Below are 20,937 nucleotides of genomic sequence, written 5' to 3'. Positions count from 1 at the left end.
TGTAATTGACAAATGATTTTCGCATGTCTTCCCGCCTAAAAGTATATTTTCATTTTTTTAACAATCAATCTCCAAGCCTACATCAAAATGCAGTATGGGTGACATTTTGTCAATTGCAATAACTACACCGTTCTGCACTACATGACTGTAAGCGTGTCATTTTTATTTACTTCAATGAAATAATCCAGTTCTTGTGTATTTCCCCCCCACCCCCACAGTGCTGTGGTAACTGCATCTACAACACGGTAATGTTTTACGCTTGTTCTATTTTTTTCTCTCACAAGACGGAGACCGTCCTGCACAAGACCTGACACTCTTGCCCCGTCTTCGCGAATCACCTGACCGGCCCATGCGGCAGTGTCACCAGCTGATCATGATAAGACTGAGTGAGGAGGCAACCCCCAAACTATCAATCGATCCAATAGCAAACAGAAAAATCGCAACTAAAGAAAGGACACGCACCTATTTTATTCAATTACGGTACCTAGAGTGTTTCCCAGGGAATTAACTTTCATTTTCTCTGATGACGAGGGGGGGGGGGGGGGGGGGGGGCTCCCGTCTCTCGAAACCGCGACTATAATGTTGTGGATGAAAGGGGTGAGAGCTACCGATGTTTGGATTGCACTTGGTCGATAAGTCTACCGTAGTTGACATAGCTGCAGTTGCAGTTTACTATCTGCTGGAATATTTGGTAGTAATTGAAAAAACATTTTAGAAAAACCCCGAATATACCAGACCAGACAGTGATGGTTGGTGACATTGTGGGTGGTGAAAAGTATATACTTCAGTTGATATAGCAAAATTAAGTTCAATATAGACGATGTACGATTTGAAATGATTAAAATAGCGTTTACTCTCTGCCTGAACATCTCAATGACACATCTCATGATTCCAACATTCTCTCAAAACCCATCTCTTCAGATTAGCGTTAGCCTATGAACAAATCGAGTGAAATTTTCTTCTTGTTCTAGACCGGCGCGTTTGAATGTACCAGGTGAATGTACAGACAAAGTGTGTTTTGTATAGATGCTATATGTATTATTATTATTGACATTGAACTGCATAATATGTAAATCCAGTAAAAGCACCCTCATATTGGAAAAGCCATGGCGTGGTGATTGCTCTTCGACGTAACCGTATACAATATCATCAACTCAGCCATTTGGTAAAGGCCTACTTTTACATGCACTTCAAAAACCAGCATGAATTATTAATAGTTATGTACTCCACCCAGCTGGAACAGTTTCCCAACTGCTCGTCAACGGCATGCCTTTCACTGCCGTACAAGCGCAAACAGGACATTGCACAATAAGTATTCCTCTAAATTGTGTTTAAAGGCAGTGGATTCTATTGGTAATTACTCAAAATAATTATCATCAGAAAACCTTTCTTGATTACGAGTAATGGGGAGAGGTTGATAGTATAATCATCGTGAGAAACAGCTCCCTCTGAAGTAATGTAGTTTTCGAGAAAGAAGTAAATTGTCCACGAATGCGATTTCGAGACCTCAGATTTAGAATTTGAGGGCTCGAAATCAAGCATCAGAAAGCACACACCTTCGTGTGACAATGGTGTTTTTTCTTTCATTATTATCTCGCAACTTCGACGACCGATTGAGCTCAAATTTTCACAGGTTTGTTATTTTATGCACATGTTGAGATACATCAAGTGTGAAGACTAGTCTTTGAAATTACCAATAGTGTCCACTGTCTTTAAAGCTTTGCATGGTGTGAAGAACAAGAGTAACTATGAAGCACACTTGCGGGTACAATGTGTAAAATCTCTTCTGAGGGAGTGTTGGCTCTTAAAAGAGCCGGTGCGGTCTCGACGTTTCGAACAGTATGCTCTGCTTGTCTTCAGGAGAAAGCTGACGAGCAAAGATATAACGTTCGAAACGTCCGAGAGCCGGAACACTCCCCCAAATGAGATTTTACACATGGTTGTACCCGCAAGTCTACTATTTATTAAATCTATAGTTTATAGTCATTCTTACGTATTCCTTTGGTTGTTGAACATAACATTTCTGTTTCTATATCCAACATAGTGCAATGTTAAAATGTCAGTTCCATTACTTACTGTTCAGCCAGGCTTCTTGGTTAACTTAATTAATAATATAATCCTTTATTAGTGATATTGACTTATGAGCGTCGAAGGTAAAACATATTGATAATTCATGCTGGTTGCTGCAGTAATAAAACAATATCCAACGTCAGGTTTTGAGTAAACAGCTCTCCTTGCCCAGGGTCCTGCCTGGATTCAGCTTGCAAATCGGCAAATTTTCAATTACAATCGGTTGGCTGTAAACATGTTTACAGTTTCTTTTATCTATATTTGTATAATGCTATACGAACTTGTAAGCTTTAATAAATGCGCATTGATTATATACACCGATTACAAAAGCGCTGTTAGCATAACTCATATATCAATCCCGTTATGGTAGAAAGCTAAAAACAAGGCAAATGAAAACCAAAGTTTTCATAACTAAAATGATAATAACTAAAATCAAGAAACAAAAAACATTAACAATTAAAAAGATATAAATAACAGCCGCGGTGATGGTTGACTTCGTTTTTCAAAACATCAAATAAGTCAATGCTTCGCTCCGGTATTGTATTTTAAATGATCCCCATGTATCTTGGAAATGAATCGTTAACCAGAGGTCAGAGGGAAAGAATAATTATTCTGCATCATTATGAAATTCTCTTTTATTTCTCTTATTTTGTGTACCATCCATATATATAATTACTATTACTATACTGCGTTGCGTGATTATTTTTTTTCTCCATTATTGAGTTCGGTTTAAATTCAAAGGTTATTCGGACGAAAAAGTGTAATGACAAAAACAAAAATATTCAAATTGAGTTGTGAATCAATGCAAGTCATGTCCTCAAACAATGAAGCATTTAAAAGGGTTGCTGAGCATTAATTCATAATAGTTTTGTAAAAAAAAAAAAAAAAATGCAAATTTTGCAGAGACAAAGCGTTATTGTTAAATAAAGCGAGGTCATCCAAAATAAATGAACCCGCTTTCATTTGTTTTGTTACTTATAAAAAATATTAAAAAATACTACAAAAGGTTGCAATCTTTAAAAACTCAGGAATGGAATTTAAAAAAAAACTTCAAAGCCCACAAAATGTATACCATCATCTTCCGTTTATCTATTTAGGTTTATGGTTGTAGTGGTTTTGTAAAATAAAATAAATACCTGTAGTTTACCAGTACCTAATATGCACATTAAAACGATGAATTTGTTATTGTGCATTTCTGCACATACCAAAACAATTTCATAAACAAACCCGGTGGAGAATTAATATATGGTATATCAACTCGTTTTTATGAAACTATTTTAGATAGAAGGCCAATAAGCGCGAGTTTTATGTTGGTAATAATTGGCTTTCAAATACAGGAAAACCTGTTTCTCATAATCTTTAACCATTTTGATTGCTCGTACAAGGACCAATCCTTAGTAGAAATAATTCCGTCTTAAATACTGTCCAGGAAATAGAATTTATAGAACCCTCCAATTATCCAATTATTCTTGATTATAAAAAAAAAAAATAAAAAAAATAAAATAAAACCTGTGGTGAAAGTGTGAAAAGATCCTTGGAAAAAAATTCACTGGAAAAGCGAATGATTTATAACACTGAATTATTGTTGCTATATTATGGGTCCACCAATTAGTGTTGCGCAGCCTTGGTTTCAAACGACTCTTGGTCAGTCAAGCGTAGATCGTAGAAAGACATTATTGTTTTGTTTTTTTCTCAGACTCGAGTTATCTGAAATGGTATCCCGGTTGCCATAGCAGTCAATAATGTTCATCTAAGCCTTACGAGGGACGGAACAAATAGTCGGTTAATTTTATGGTAGATTAAAAATTACAACAGGCGAAATCCAATTACGCTTTTAATGAATTTCAATGATGCTTGAAATAAAATAGTACCAATGAACAAAACAACAAAACAAATAATTACTGTATAAAAATAACAAATGGTTTATACGGATCTCTGCTGCTGGCTGCTTTGCATACTTTTACTTAAGTTTTTTTTCTACTTAAGAGTTTGTGCATTAAAGTGAGTTCGTTGATCAAATATTTTTACATCTGATGCAGACACAAGATGCCAAGAGCACAGGAGCAGCGATTGTTTTCCATTCAAGAAATTAGAAAAATTAAGATAGGACAACATTTCATTTGTTTTTTTGTTACAGGTTGATGGATTGGCAGGCAGATCAACAAACATGTTGTTGCACTTTACAACATGCCTGCAGACATTTACTTCAGAGTGGACGTTTACGAAAAAAGGAAAAAATGGGCTATCTTTACCTCAACGTGTCCATGTCACAGAAACTGACTTTTGTTATTTAATATATTATATCATATTTTACATAAACCATTTTTACTCTTTCCAGCTACACAATAATTTGTCCGCCTTTTCTGAATACCTTCCCTTAGCTCCCCCTCTTTTTATATTATAAATGTATGTTTTTGTTTGTACTTGTTTACGCCTCTTTAACAAAGATCCGGTTTATATCGAAAGCTAAGGCCATCTCCCCTACTAGATTATATGTCATATAAAAAACGTACAAATATATATATATATATTAGGGTAGATGGCCTTAGCTTTCGATAAAAAACAGACCTTCTAAACAAGTACAATCAAAAACATATCCATTTATATAAAAACGAGGAGCAAAGGATTGGTGGCTATGAACCAATTGGAGTTTATACATATATATTTATACATATAAATGGTAATTATCTCGATACAATTGAGCCGTGCTTCGTGGCCCCCACACCGTATACCCTAAGATCGATATCGCCTTTCTAGGACTTTTAAGTACGGCGGTCAACTTGCATAGCTTCGTCTTCATTTTCTCACTTGTAACTGGTCGATCCGCTCGGATATAAACCTCGATGCACGACGACTCAGTTTAACGACTTGCTAGATTGCGTTATCGGGTCCGGGAATTGAACTGCTGGTGTTAAAAAGGTTACGAGCTTCTATTTATGCATTTTTTTGAGAAATTCAGCCTCAAGGCTTTTGCAACACTATAGCTATGCAAATGTCCAATCTGTTTCCCCTTGTTTGTAATTAGGGCCATTCAATAACGCCGAATGAAAATTTATTTTTGATGCTGTTTTAAATTTGGATGGTATGACCTGACGGGCGTGAATAATTTTGTTTCTCGTTTGTTACATTAAATAATCTCAAAAGATTTTATCGCGAGTTTAAAATGTGCGCTGCAGATAAATTTGCCACCACCAACCAAATTATAAAATACCTCGCATAAACACTTTCACGTAATCTGTCAAAAGATATTTCCATATAGGCCTACAGGTAAACAATACATGGCCTACCTGCTTATACATCAACGGAGACTCACAACTGAAGAAGTTTTCAACACTGAATGAATCCACCATTTAAAAATATGCGGGACGAGCCGATAAAAGACCACATGTTATCCCTATCCAGAGCGAACTCACAGCAAAAAAGACTCTTATCTCTTAATATACAAAGTCCCAGGACGCAGTCTCTTTTGGTAGACCTATCGCGGTATCACTACAGTAGATAGCAAGCTACATCGATGAACTACCCGAATCGTTGAACGGCATAGTGGTTAAATACACGGAACCGAGCCATTGTACGACGGACTTCCATCTCATGTTATTGTCAGCGTCCGTGTGTGATATGCAGCGGAGGTGAAACACTACTAAGTACTATGGCGTTCCATTTTTCCTCCCAACAGACCACTTTTGCCAGAGCTTGGCACTGCGTCACGTGTGGCGCTCTTTATCTGCCAATCCTATACTACGCCGCACCCAAGTCATTGCAAGCTTGACGATTATTCGCTATATGACGACGATTGCTATAAAGTAGATTGACCCGGATATTACAACCATGATGTAGTTTTGTGGAGCATTATTGTTAGTTTCAAGTATATATGTTAATAGGTTGTGCACGGAACTCGTTATTTATTAACAACTACTTCCGCATGGTCTGGTATCAGTGCAAAAACTCGCGATATTTTGCTGAAAAACATGGAATTATTCAAATACAAATCATCAACACATCAAGCATTCAGAACGCTTAAAACTCCTACTAAAAAAATAAAATGAAAATAATAAAAAACAACGATAAAAAAAACAAAAAATAAAGATAAAATAAGAATAAATTAATTAATAACAAAACTCATTTGCATGTGTCGTTTACGACAAATTTACAGTAGTCTACTGAAGGTGTAGGAAACTTCTCGAAAGCAAACAGTAACTGTTCTCTTTAACAAGTTTTTTTTTACATTTTAATTTTAATGATGAAAACGCGACCACGCAATTCAATTGTTGCCCTAAGAGCTTCAATTCAAGAGGTTCAATTTAAGAGCTTTAATTTAATAATGTTTGTTTCTATTTGAGCAGGCCTTTCTTTTATAATGGTCACTGCCAACTAACAAATTGAACAAAGGACAATTTATATTTTACCAAGGGAAACAGGTAAAGAAGCTTCTAAACGAACCGTGCATTTTGCAGTGAATGAATTCCAGCTCAGTGAAATACTTATGCATAAAATGTATACAAAAAAGCTTCTTAATTCCTTTCGATGTTTATCAAGCTTAAACAAAACGCCTTCATGGATTGTATTAGTAATAATTTAAGCAAAACACAAATCTTATAAGCCAACCACGACCAAATTATCATACAAAAACTATAGAAGGCCTGGTATTTTTTTTCTTCAGTTTGGCTTGTTCATCCTAGAACAGTCATTTGAACTGTTGGATAAAACGAAATCACAGATCAGTGTACTATGCCTACCTATGCCTTAGTCATCCATGTTGTAATTAGCCTGTCTGCTGTAAATTCATATAAGTCACCAAATAAATCCATTTTCAAATGAACATCGCGGTATCTGGCTTGAAACATAACGGTACATAATACACTGCCAAGGTTTTTGCCATCATGAATAAACGACATTGTTTCGGTATAGACAACATAAATTAAGAAATCTATATTTGGAGCTACCATGGTTTCAAAAAATGATGGATTAGAATATTTTATGATGAGTTATTCATCGACTTTTTCCTCGAGCAATTGCTGACATTTCACTCTTTCTCATCTTTAATTCCAGTGCAATTAGATTGAGAAATATTCTGCTGGGTGATAATTTGAAGGCATACTTTAACATCTAAACATGAAACCATCACATTGAAGGGGCGTAACATTTGAACCCTCCCCCAAGAAAAAAAGGTGGACAAGAAATCAATTCTGTTGATATTATAGAAACCTGTGCTAGCGTCTATTGTAACACAAAACAAAAACACCAACGGCGATAAATTTCAAATAAAAACTGATCACAGCACAAAAAAAATAAACGCAACGAGTCATATAGCACACACCGTGCCGAGGAGCAAAGCAGGCGACCATGCACTCTAACGCAATACGGGTAAATATTTTCTTTCCCGCGCTTTTTGCGTCACACGTGTCCTACGGGTTACCAAAGACGGGTGCTAACGTCAACAGTTACAGTGGATCCCGTTTCAGGTCCAAGGAAAAAACCTCCACCAAGAAAAAACATTGAAATGTGCTCAAACTGGTCCAAGTGTTTGAAAGGTTTCGGTTGAAGCGAGATATAGTTTTTCAATTTGTTTTCTTCTCCGAGCAGCTTAAGGACTATAGGAAGAATACCCCAGACGAAGACATAAACATATGAATGCCGCCGCTCGCTGCAAACTATCCGATTCCATCCCAAGTCGTTCCACCAATAATCTGGTTAGCTTAAATTATTCGAGCCCAAGGAGTGCTGGAAATGAAACAAGACCCACCCAGGAATAGCCATTAAGGAATTGGACACCCGCTCGATTTTCCTTTTCTATTATTACAACAACGGTGCGATCCGGGATGGGAACCACTTCAGTTCGGCTAGAAAAACACAAAAACACACAGAAAATTGCTGCATCAGACAATCTTGCAGATTGATTCGCGCGGCTTTGGCACAACACCTCTATAGCTGATTCGGACCCGATCTCTGACTTCTAAAATTGAAACGGTAAGACGTGTTCTAGGAATTTGAGGCAAAGCTTGAAAATCTTCGAGATGAAAAGCTGCACTAATTGGTTCATAACTCACCGAATGTCATTTTTTCAGCGGTATCCTGTGCAGAAGCTGCCGGTGTATCCTCTCACAGCCCCGTCAGCGCTCGCTCCAAAACAAATGCTTATTTGTGTGAGTCAATTTGTGCCAATACAGGATCAGAATTTCCTGCAACATCTTTCCGAAATGACTCCAAGAGTTCGCTTTTCAAAAATATTCCTCAGACCGTCACTTCCTTTAGACTTTAAATCTTCAAATCCTTTACATTCTTCTCACACACCGAGATAACAACTAGGTCGTTTGGAATTCACAGTGTAACCCATTGCTTTTCTCCTGAAACCATAACTGGTTAAATGATTTTGAGGGAACTGTAATACACAGCCTAGTAAACCTGGGGCAGGAATGAAGTAACACACTTTCCCATTGGATGTTTGCGCTAGTACTGCATCTTAATTACATTTTGACGAATCGTGTAAACACTCAACTTCTTTCCAATCTGCAGTCAAATATTGAAAACAAAACGTGTGGTGTCAAACGCTGCCACACATAGGCGTACTTAGTAACGAAATCCCGCTCGACGATTGTCTTTTTAGACATTTATGTACAGTAAATAGCTTCTTCAATTTTAACGGTATAATAGGCAATTTGCAAAGGGTCGTTTACACAGACGGGCATAACAAACATCGATTGGACAGTGGGACAGAAACAAATCAAACGTGATATTCTACTAACCTACAAAGTCATACACAAACAAGCAGGGACACATGCATCCACACAAACCGCCGTGTTGGAATGTCGTAGCTTATACTTGAAGGTAACATTAGTAAAATGTGTAAAAATCCAATCTAACCAATGAATAAACAAACAGACACAATTGCACACTTTCATGCAATGCCTATACGATGATGACGTTTGTGGACACCAACTCGCAAACATCTCACCCGCATTGTATATAGGCAAGAAAGTTAATTAAAATGCTAATTAGAAGGCAATACCTGTAAGCGCCAAGCTACAGATTACTGTTGGCAATGCCGTAATTTACCCACCTGCTGGTAGATCGTTGATGACGAGTTGGTATGCACCTACAACACTCTCACAGTCAAAGGAGAAAGGAATTAGAAACAACCACCTTCGTTGAACACTAAAAACGCAGAGGAATAAATTGTGTCAGTATTCAGATTCCCACTGTTCGACACTCCAAGCTAAGACATTATGGCACCAGCTAATCACCATCGACTTCATAAATACCCAGCATCACATAAACCACAAATTAGTTTGACTTATTTATCATGACGTCAAATTATTTTATCAGATGATAAAACGGAAGGGGAGATGTTAGCATGATGACACTGGAGTTATCAAGTCAGTCCAGGTATAAAAAACAAGAGTGTATTAAAACACTATTAACTTTGCCCACTGGACGGTTTGCATGGGGGAGTTTATCTCAAAGTGTAATCTAGCAACAAGGTTTTGGCTTGTCAATCTTAGAGATGTGTGCTCACAGAGAGCATGCCACGCCCACACTTCTGTCACGTTTCTTAGCTCAGAATCCCTCTGTTTCACCTGTAGCACTGATTGCATAAGATTTCTTGACACTTTTGTCTAAAGCTGGTTTGGCTCAGGGCAATGTCACGGAGTACTATCGAAGAAACAAATCTAAAGAGAAGAGTACAACCATTTGCATTAACAGTTAGTTTACCTGGTGGCTTAACCATTTATGGCTCACGGGTCTGATTCAGAACGATGCGAGGTCCTCATAGAACCCAAAGGCAATGGCAAAATAAAACAAATCCCACATAAAGGTTTGACTAGGGGAGGCAGATTAATTGTGGGAAGATTTCAGTGTGATTTCGGTGTAAATAAATAAATTAGCTATTTAGGAATCTATTTACACAATCTTATCTAAACGGAAATTGTAAACCGGATAGAACAAAGGTTAGAATTGTGGAGTCAATCTGACCCCGGCTGGTTCCATATGACCCAGATATCGGTTGAAACACAGGCATGACTGACCCAGATTAACATGACAGACTGAACCGAACTTCACATCAGCCAATTCGATACAAACCTCGATCCTTTCCAGAAAAAGCTTTTAAAGACAAGTGTCAATCTGCTTTTTTTCTGAATAAGTTCCTAATCCGTTATCCTGTATGTATGTAGACCCCTGGCACTGGCCGCCATCTTTGATGAAACGTGCACTAGTAAACGTTAGTCATTGGCTGAGAGCCGTGTGCAGCGCGTACACGCGTGCACTTTTGTCATTGCTGTACATCAATTTAATATGGTCATCAACGTCATATGCAATCCATCTAGGTGTACACCGTATGTAACCTTGTATATACTTTTTATTATATTTTGATGTGTTTTTAGTTTTCAATTCATGCTTATATTTTTTTAAATTTTTTTTATTACTGCGTTTTTGTGAAGCTGGTCTTGGAGGGAGCGCAACATAAATTCAATCAAACATTCTTATTACTAGGCTATTATGATTATTGTTAGTTATTATTGACGTCACTCTGGTATAATTATTCTAGACTGTGTGCATAGGTCATACATGCACGTCTAACGCGGGGACTGTGATGTGCTACATTCCACTATTATCAGAGTTGACACCCCCCCAACAATTTACGCGATGTAACGGCGCGTTGCTTGAAATTCAAACTAACACACGTGACACTGACTCCCAAAATTGCGCAACCAAGACGATTGTGTGATGATGACGAGATCAAGTGAATTATCGAAAACGTTCACTGTAATTTCTAACAACTTTACCTCGTAACAGCAATCTTATGATGACGATTATATGCTAGATTATGAAAGAGACACAGCTGGAGATACACGTGACTAATAACTACAGTAAATTGTGTTGAATGCACTTTTTAAAAAGTACCAGTATAATATCAATTCGCTCTTTATTACACCATAAAAGTGTATAAATATATATCTACTCGAAATAGTTTAAGGTCTGACGCTTACGCTTCGACCATAGCAGAGTCTTTATCGAAAGCTTTTTAGTCTTCAACAAATACTCTACTGTGATCGAAACGTCAGGCAATTTACTATAATTTTGTTTTGATAAACCGAATGCAACAGCTAATTCTATCTTCAAATTATAATTGTGTTATATTGTTTTCTCGTTCATTCAAACATGTAGTCCGTGGACAAACAATTCCAACATATAATAGCAAATTTAATTTCATTTGGATTCGTTGAACAAAACAAAATGCCAAGCTCTTGTTAAAATTAATTGCGAACAGGTGGCTATAGGTTTACATGTTGCCCTTAAATGCACCTGCTTTTCTAAATCCAGTTTCGCGGCATTACATCTACAAGTAAGTGACCGCCTTTGTAACAAACTGTAATATCTCAATACATAGTGCAATCTTCCTAATCGGACATCGAATAAGAAAAGACCAACAATCCCCGAACGAAGTTATTCAAAATGAAGGCTTCAAAAGCAAAAGGGGCCTTCTTTAAAGGCAGTGGACACTATTGGTAATTGTCAAAGACTAGCATTCACAGTTGGTGTATCTCAACAAATGCATAAACTAACAAACCTGTGAAAATTTGAGCTCAATCGGTCATCGAACTTGCGAGATGATAATGAAAGAATGAAAAAATACCATTGTCACACGAAGTTGTGTGCGATTAGATAGTTGATTTCGAGACCTCAAGTTCTAAACTTGAGGTCTCGAAATCAAATTCGTGGAAAATTACTTCTTTCTCGAAAACTATGGCACTTCAGAGGGAGCGATTTCTCCCAATGTTTTATACCATCAACCTCTCCCTATTACTCGTCACCAAGAAAGGTTTTACGCTAATAATTATTTTGAGTAGTTACCAATAGTGTCCACTGCTTTTAAAATCCCATTTAGCCGTCTGGAATAATGATAAAGGATTAATTGGAATTTCATTGTTTTTACTCCTGTTTTATATGATGAAGAATAATACATGCATGAAATGAACGAAGAGGAATCAGCAAATGTAATGCAACGATTACGCGAATAAAAATACTCAAGTCACAGAATCTCATGTGGAACCAATTTATATTAAAGTATGGGAAGACATGTATTTAATTCTTACGCTACTCTGGTCGCTATTACATTGAATAATCGTTCTGTAATGCTGTGTTTGGACAGTATGCAAACAAATGTGAAATGAGTTAAATTGAATCTGACCACATTGACTGTTCCTGCGTTATGACAGTTTACCATAAAAACACGGAAAACCTTGATAAAACTGAATTGAATGACGGCACAACTCACAAAAACGACTGTCAAATGAAATGAAAAAACCAATCCCTCTAGTGTAAACAATAGTCAAGTCTAGATACAAAAAAAGTTGAAAAACATGAAATACAAACTTCAGAGAGACAACCGTCAAAATCCAATCAAGCTGCAACCCTTACTGATATTTTTAAAAGGTGTCATGTTGGACAGCAAATGCACGTATCAAAGATTACCAACACGAAAACTAATCAAAGCATGTTGTTTACTTATTTTATTTACATTGTATTCCCACTATTGTTTGTGTATAAAACGTGCAATACGGGGCCTCTCAGTTCAACTATATCCATACAATCTATTTGTACAAGAATAAGGAGTCTAACTCAATACCCACATGAGCGTGCAGTCAACTCGTCTGTAAGATTCAATACAACGACAGCAAGCAGTGAAAATTACTGCGTAATAATCGATTTATGTACCACAGTCATGTTCGAGACAAAAAAATAAATCAAAGACTCAAGAAGTCTGGCACACGCCATTGTGCAGGGAACATTACATGACGTACGACCTCATAATACAGCCATTCATGTAACAGTATATTCCGATGGTAGCCGACCTGTTAAAAGTTTAATTATCTTTTCTGGAAGTTACAGCACTGCCTGTAGATTCAGAACGGGCAATAATATCAGATAACTTTTGATGTGGCTTGGCGGGGAGCCGTAATAAAGGTATCGTCTCCCGTATTTGGAGGTGAGTTTAGAACCAATCATTCAATTTGATGGATGCATTTCTATCTGATACACTAGAGCATCTCTGCCTAGTCCGTAAAGTACTTAATGAAAGTATTATTCGCCATATAGCCTTGAGACTTTGAGTTTTAATAGTCAATAAAGAGAAGAACACTCGTAATGGAGGTAATCAAAGATATCTTCTATTAACGGCCCAAACGATATCTACTTTAATAACAGTGAAACCATAATGGATGATTTATAAGTGAGACCACGCTACTGAGGAGTATTGTGGCCTGGCTGGATGGGCAAGACGAAGCAGGGTCAATGCACGCACTGAGCTCTACCTAACTTCCTGTCTTACGATGCCAGCTTTAGTTACTTATCTCTAATGTTTACTTGAGGAGAATACAAAAAAAGAAGACTCTCCAAACTAGCTGTGAGTGTTTTCTTAACATTGGACAGTATTTGCGTGCGAGCCCCTAACGGCACGCAAAGAGCCTCTCTGTAAAACTTGCCGGCAATATTTACACCGATGGATGGAGAGCTGCATTCAAAAAGGTTGAATTGACATCACTGAGTTTTCTTTTCCGTGAAATACGAGAATGTACAAGATGCGTCTAAAGTGTTGTCCGATTATTGGAAAAAAAACCGGGGCTGATATTTGGGTTTGAATTGGATGGACACAGAAGGGGGGACTGGGAGTGGCTTTGACATGCTTGGACTAACTCCGAGCATCATCCACTTAAGAAAATTACACAAATTCCACTGAGGAGTTGTTGACTCAGAGTTAACAATAGGCCGCCGCTGTCACGGCAAAAAAGCAAAAGGGGGGAAAGGAGAATAATGGTATTGGATGACACGTCCATTTATATACACGTAAGAAATTCATATCAAAACTTTACCGCACGTAACCCACTCTTGATTCCTATGTGTCTTTTATCAACCGTCTGCTACACACAACTGAGCATATAATGGACACTTGAGAATAAAGACTAAATTTCCACATGTGATTACAAGATGGCGTTTGTTCCATGATAATAACATGCAACAACTTTGACGTTGTTTTGGTATCACCATGATGCATCGATAGTGCTTATACGTACAGTGCAACATTCAGGTTCTGTTTCATTGAAACGAGTGAAGACGTAAAATCAAGAGACTATATGCCTTTGGCATAGGTCTGCCTCCCAACCAAACACTGTGCAAAGAGACTGATTGTTCTCAAGATCGACCTCTGATTAGGTTTCAGAGTGTCTCCATCACTTTATAACTACGGACGAGAATGAAAACAACAAGTCCAGTCCAACTTCACATAACTTCAAGAAACTTTAAACAAAATTAAATGTATGACACAAATCCTTAAATCAGACACAACCCTGACAAATCAGACGCTCATTATTTGAACTAAGTCTTGGTCTGATACGAAGACCTTGTCATACAAAGTACAGGTCGACAATAACTGATTCACCAATAACATTATTTCGTGAGTGGCAGTATGCTTTGAAACCGAAAATGGAATAAGAGATTAAACTGAATGTAACGAAATGAACGAGAGTTCCAATAAAGGTTCCATGATTTAAGCGATATGTCCACAAGCAGCCGATATAAAAACTAGTACATCAGCAGCAACCGCGCTTTTATAAAAGATGTCACCGATCAATGTCAGTGAACAACTGATCAAGGCTTGGAAGGCTTATATACAGGGTATACCCAAGGACTTTGGGATTGAGTTGAGCTTGTCCATTTCATATTCATTGACTCCTTGAATTGAAAGCCACAGGTTGCTTGTCATTCAGAGAGGGGAGCGAGTGACGGCAATTGACCTACAATGACGGTGCCTTACTTTGAGTTCGATGGACGCAGTGCATGAACTTCACATGAGCTTTTTTACTGCATATAAACGCATATTTCTAGAAATAAATATATTGATACGCTTAAACTTAAACGTTTTGTTAAGCCTAAACCTAAAAGAAATATCCAACTTCGTGTATAGGTGAACAAATGACAAGACAAACAACCTTATCAATCATATTTAACATATCCAACATTCAAACCTCTTTTATTTGCAAAGTAAATGAATGCCTTGTCATCTCGAGTACACCTCCCACATTGCCCAACGAGAACCAGCAGTATATGGCCATGTTCATAGCATTATACGTCAACCACAATGGGGCAATATCAACCGAAAATCAAAATGGCCGCCAAGAGTTTGACGTCAGCACTATATACCTAAGGCATATGACGTCATTTGAGCAGAGCGCCCTCGGCTAAATAGGGGTCAAAAGAAGACTGCTCTTTGGCCCCATCCTTCACGCCGTACATACATAGATGTGCGTTTTCCATTATTTCATCACCATTCTACCTCAAAGATGGCGGTGCGTGATGACGTCAATGCACGAGGTCCATGCCGAACCATTATAACTGGTCTCACGGTCTAATGCCGATGCTAAAAGCATCTCACGGTTTGTCTGACCTGTTAGTATAATAATTGCAGCGACAAAATCAGAACTTTTTTTTTCTTCTCTCCATCCAATATTTGGTGATCGTGCTTTCCAAGAAGGTAGTCACTTTTGATTCATCTTGAAAAGAGCTTATCATTTGAGACGTTTGGTTTATTAAGCTTGCCTAATCCTCTGCTGTATTACTTTAGTGTTCCTCCAGGCTCTTCTGTTCTTACAAGCCAAACTGTGTCGAGTCCTTCGATGACCCCAGGTCTAAATTGCACGCGGTTTTGTTTAACCATTTGCAACAACCCTTGTCTTCTGGTACATTTCAGGAGGAAAATCATAAGTAATGGGGACGGATTAGGGAGACGCAGGGACGCCGATACAAACTGCTGAATTGTCACCCCGGGGTGCGGTATCAACAGTAACATCTCGTGACCGTGTTGATGTTTCTAAATTCGTCCCTCTGGTCTGATGGTTTGATTACATCAATAGACCAAAACGAAAAGGAAACTGCAAACATTGCGATGTGAGAAAACATTCCAGGATTACTTTCCCTGATATTCCATTCATTTAAAAGTTAAGACCACATATCCATTGAAATAGTTGGAAATGATGAAACAGATTTGGCACACTATTCAGAAAATGCCACCGAAGGCAAATTTAATAGTCGTTTGTTTTTAAACAAACCTAGGAATTTACCCAGCTTTATATAGGACTCTTCCTCTGTGCTGCAGTATAATACGAAAGAGTAACCAGGGCTAGAATTTACCTAGCATTTGTTAAACAATTAAGTAGATCTGCAGTAATTGTCTTTACTTGTAATCGGTTGAATAGATTCATCGACGCGGGTTTGTGGTTGAGTTTGCATTACACGCCTACTCAATGTTTGCCTAGAATTCGAGACGTTGAAAATAATCCTTATTACCCTGCACCAGAAAAACACAGAGACTTCTCATTCTATTGAGAAACCACACGAAGGATTTCGAGAGACCACTCAGCGGCAGATATACAACAAAACACAAACAAAATATAAAACAAAATAAAATAAAATGAGTATAGGGTAGATGGCCTGAGCTTTCGATCCAAACCGGACATTCTTCAGAGGCATGAACAAGTACACATAAAATACATATCCATTTATGGAAAAGGATAAAGGGAAGGGATCCAGAAAAAGCGGGAACAGTTTTAGAAACAATTGGTGGATATATGAACAAATAAAATAAAATAAAATAAATAGATAAATCGCTTTCTCATAGACGATGTTTTATTCTGGTCACAAAACCAGGTCAGATTCGGTGAGGTCGAGACAGTATCCCCCTCAAACATTTGCTTCTTCGTCAATTCAGATAAATAAATATTAACTATCGTGAGGATTAAAGGATATGCCTACAGCATACAAATCAACTTGTATGGTTAATATAATAACACAGCTCCCTTAACAATACTCCTGCCCTTTGTAAGTATCAGCACTGAAATCAATATTTCAGGATAAGTGAGTAGGTCCACATCCAAATTTAAGCTTTATCAATGTCTTTAAGCTCTTTAACTAGAAATTCAATTTCGTTGGTTTATACACAATGATTGTTAATTATCCTCTTCTAAAACGCGAACTGATGTGGAGTCGATAATTTGTTTTGATGTCCTGGTATTATTTTTAAGAAAACACACTTATGCCTAATCCTATTAAAGAAATGTAATTATACAGCATGAAAGAAATCAACCGTTGGATTAATTTGCAAAGCCGAAAGAAGTAGGTGGGCTTCTACATACAGTGACACTGTTTGGATGAACCAAAAAAAAAAAACTGTTTACAGCGTACTCTCAAACTTTGAGGCCGCTAAAAAGATTAACTTCATAAAAAATAAACGTCATAGCCTTAATATGGGTGCAAGAGTTTACTTACGTTTCAAACACTGACTTCAATATTCAAGGGCTCTCTGATGATGTAAAAAGAGTAGGGTTTAGCTCTATTCTCCAGGAAATAGGCATCTTGCCTAGAAGAGTCCAACACAAAGAAACTTGATGACATTTTGGGGATTCCTTGTCAGGCCCCTTTAAAATTTACACACAAAAGAAGTGTCACTGCAATTTTGTTCAGAAAACAAATTTGTATGAAATGAAGTTCAGCAAATTCACAGCTATCAAATGCTGACTGGATCACCTGCCCCATTGGCTCTTATGGGTGGTGCACATTACCATCAACACAATACCGTACACTCCAGTGTATTTCAACTTCCAAAATGACTTGGGTCTCTCCTCACTGATGGGTAACTTATTATCAAACTCACAATGGGGTGACGGTCATTTTCTTGTCGGCAATTTGTCCAGATCTTTAAGTGAAGCTGTTGCTGAGCCTCTCTTAGCCGGCTTGGGCTGTCAATCAAAGAAAAAGATAGTCCATAATATACTGACTTTAATAAATATAAGGCTTTTGAAAAAAACACTTGTTACTGGTTTGTTTGCATTGTTGAAACACTTTCAGAGAGCTACATCACATACAATTTGAAAGCAAAACTTGTACAAAAGTCATTAACACAATGGAAAACATTTAACAATCATTTCCGGCAGTGATAACAATTAAACCAAATAAGAAGTTATTTAAAATCGGTTGTTTAAAATCGGTTAGTCACATCCTTTTTAACTTATCCTTTATTAACCGTATCTGACTATAACATAAATCAACACACTAAATATATTTCTGCTAATGTCTACTCTGTACATTCCGCCATACATGCAATGTTGGACTAAATAAATGTCAGCTTTGAGAGAAGTGGGTCAGGGTGTCAGACAAGCAATCAAATCATCAACCCCCAACCTTCGTTTTACTTGACTGGAAACAAAGGTCGAATCAACAATAAGTCTGGACCGCTAAGAAAAGGCACAGCCCTCAGAGAAAAGGAAATATTGAGCACATCCAGACTCGAAGAAGAAAAAATGTTCCGTTTTCTTAACAATTATCAGATAATACATGCAAACATCTTGATGGAGTTCTTGAAAGAAAATGCTGCAATCCTTGATACAACTCAAGGATTACCACTTCGCTTTCTAGAGGCTTGAAGAATTGAATGGATCTCTAATTCAAGGCTTTAACCTTCATCGTCTCTTGTAGGAGAATGTCATAAGCAAGCGGAGGAGAAATACATTGTACAAGTGCAAGTACTCGCAGCGGTATTTAAGCACGCGTCAGGCTATGATTGCACCAGGGCAATCTCGGTGGTCTAGTTGGTAAGACACTGCTCTAGAATTGCAAGGGTCGTGAGTTCGACTCCAACCGAGTAACCTGCCCGTGATATTTTTTTCACTGGACTCGGGAAAGTACTGAGTATACAGTGCTAACACACATCGGTGTATGGTTAAAAAAATTAATAATAATATTACCAATTGAACAAGGGCATTTTCAAATAAGAAAATAACAAGAAGACAATGTCACTGTTTGTGGGACATGCAGACTGTTCGAAAGGTCAGCACAGACGCCCCAGTTATTTTTTTTTATAGTTTAATTCTAATTATTGAGACAATACAAACTGTTATCAAAAAAGATGCACTGCTCAATCAAATGAGTAAACATGTATACATAATGCACAGAATTCTTAAAGTGTAGTGAAAAGTAAAACGACATACTAAAAAGATGTATACAACACCATATTCAAATAACATGGTTCATATATAGCGCTTTGTCACACTCCTTAAGGGTTGTATCAAAGCGCAAAGTATTTGTCCTACAAGGTATGTGGAGCTACGATTTGAAGTATGATACCTATTCCTTTAAAGCTCCGTGTAATGAGCTGGAACAGGAACACCGGGGAGAACCCCTTCTGTCTTCGATAAATACACTGGGTTCTTTTCCATGCGTTAAACAACACACGGGACCAACGGCTTTACAGCCCATCCAAAGGACGAAAAACAAAAGTTGTCTCTATTTCTCAAACTTGTACAAATTCAAGCGACACTAAAGCATAATAGTTTGCCTTCTTCAAAGGTCAGACTATTCACACTCAGTGATTCCATCGAGTCTGGTAAGTTTTTATTTCGCAATTATAACAAGGTGTTGAATTTTTAATGGTTCAATTTACTGCCGCTATTTTTTATTAGTCCTAATCTAAATAGAGCCCAAGGCGTAAATTTAAATTCTGCCCCCTCCCCTGTATCCACACACACAATCATGCATACTGATTTTAATTCTATGAAATGGGGCCAGACTATTCCTCAAATCAGTTTGGGGCTAGTCCGAAATGGCTACAGCTACAGCTAGATCAGCGCGTCTGTCAGTGTTGAAGAATAGGCAGACGCTCTCAATCTAGCCGTAGCTGTAGTCGAAGTCGCCGTCTCGGACACGGCCTCACTTTGATTGCATTGATTGAGAAAACAATGGGTGACCCATGAGTCGTCGATCATAAAATGCAAATCAAAAGGCTTCCAACAATGAAAATTTTATAGGCTGGCCTCTACATCACAATTTACCACGTGGAGGAGAAAGTCTAATGTGACTATCTGCTCCCTCGCACACCCAACTGTCTTCAAACTCAAAAGGGTATCAGAAATCATAACAAACCATTGAGAGATTTCACCATTGGAGCCACAGAGAAAACAAAACAATTGGGGTGTAAGCGTGAAGGTTTGTTAATTTTGTAAATTGGCCCCCATCTCACTAATTACACCAATGGAGTTGTTTCCCAAAGCAAATGACCATCAATGGAGTCATTATTTTAATAAATATTTAATGAATCTTAAAAACGGTTAAGCACTGAAGCAGAACTGAGAGCCTGTTAGTCTTCGGGGATGCAATTAATCATCATAATGCATTCATTTCAATAACTAAGTCAAAAAGCTGCATGAATTATGAATAACAATCACAATTGAAGCTTCCCACTGGAGATGAACAAAAACAGTGGCAGTACACTATGAGAGTTTACTGAATGAATTATGCACAACGTCTCCATAAAATGGAAGTGTACAGATATTCACACATCATTAAAACCCACACAACTCCTGGTTTATTAAGTTAGTATACTGATTTACATTCAACACCTTTTGGGGCCATCAGAGGCATGTGCATCAATGAGAAGTTTTACCATTATAGGTGTCTAATGTACTAGATCTTTACAAATAAGTTTCTCCATATATCTTGTAGAATTCCTGGTGAGTTAAGGGATTCCTAACTGTTCTTTGACACTAAGAATCTACAAAAAGAAGCCAGATGAGGGGTGACTTGTTTGGAAATGATGTTCTTCTAGGTGAACGGCAGTCTTACATCATTGTCTAATGGGGTAACATACCTTTACCATGCGTCAGACGTCCCGTATTCACAACGAAAATGAATGTTGAACTTCAATTCATTGAACAAGAACCATAGTGTTGTCTCTGATTTGGAACCATAATTTTTGCAGTCAGACTGCTTTCCATAGAGGAACCAGACTGCTTTCCCTACATGAATCAGGTTTTGTTTCCCTAC

General features: G+C 37.7%; 2 protein-coding genes across 2 annotated transcripts in view; both read right to left on the bottom strand.

Annotated features, from left to right (window-relative positions):
• The window catches only part of LOC139947856 (muscarinic acetylcholine receptor M2-like), a 69,260-nt gene extending 63,631 nt beyond the window's left edge, over window positions 1–5,629 (bottom strand). Inside the window, exon 1 of the mRNA XM_071945691.1 lies at window positions 5,358–5,629. The gene's annotated coding sequence lies outside the window, so the exon portion shown is untranslated. The remainder of the gene's footprint in view (window positions 1–5,357) is intronic.
• A 10,539-nt stretch (window positions 5,630–16,168) lies between these two features.
• Window positions 16,169–20,937, bottom strand: part of LOC139947872 (arginine-hydroxylase NDUFAF5, mitochondrial-like) — a 113,247-nt gene continuing 108,478 nt past the window's right edge. Inside the window, exon 12 of the mRNA XM_071945703.1 lies at window positions 16,169–17,858. Within this exon, the coding sequence (XP_071801804.1) occupies window positions 17,787–17,858 (72 nt within the window). The 3' untranslated portion in view covers window positions 16,169–17,786. The remainder of the gene's footprint in view (window positions 17,859–20,937) is intronic.

This window comes from Asterias amurensis, chromosome 1 (genome assembly GCF_032118995.1).
Source record: "Asterias amurensis chromosome 1, ASM3211899v1".
Classification (NCBI taxonomy): Eukaryota; Metazoa; Echinodermata; class Asteroidea; order Forcipulatida; family Asteriidae; genus Asterias; species Asterias amurensis.
This window is presented reverse-complemented; position numbering and strand designations above follow the sequence as displayed.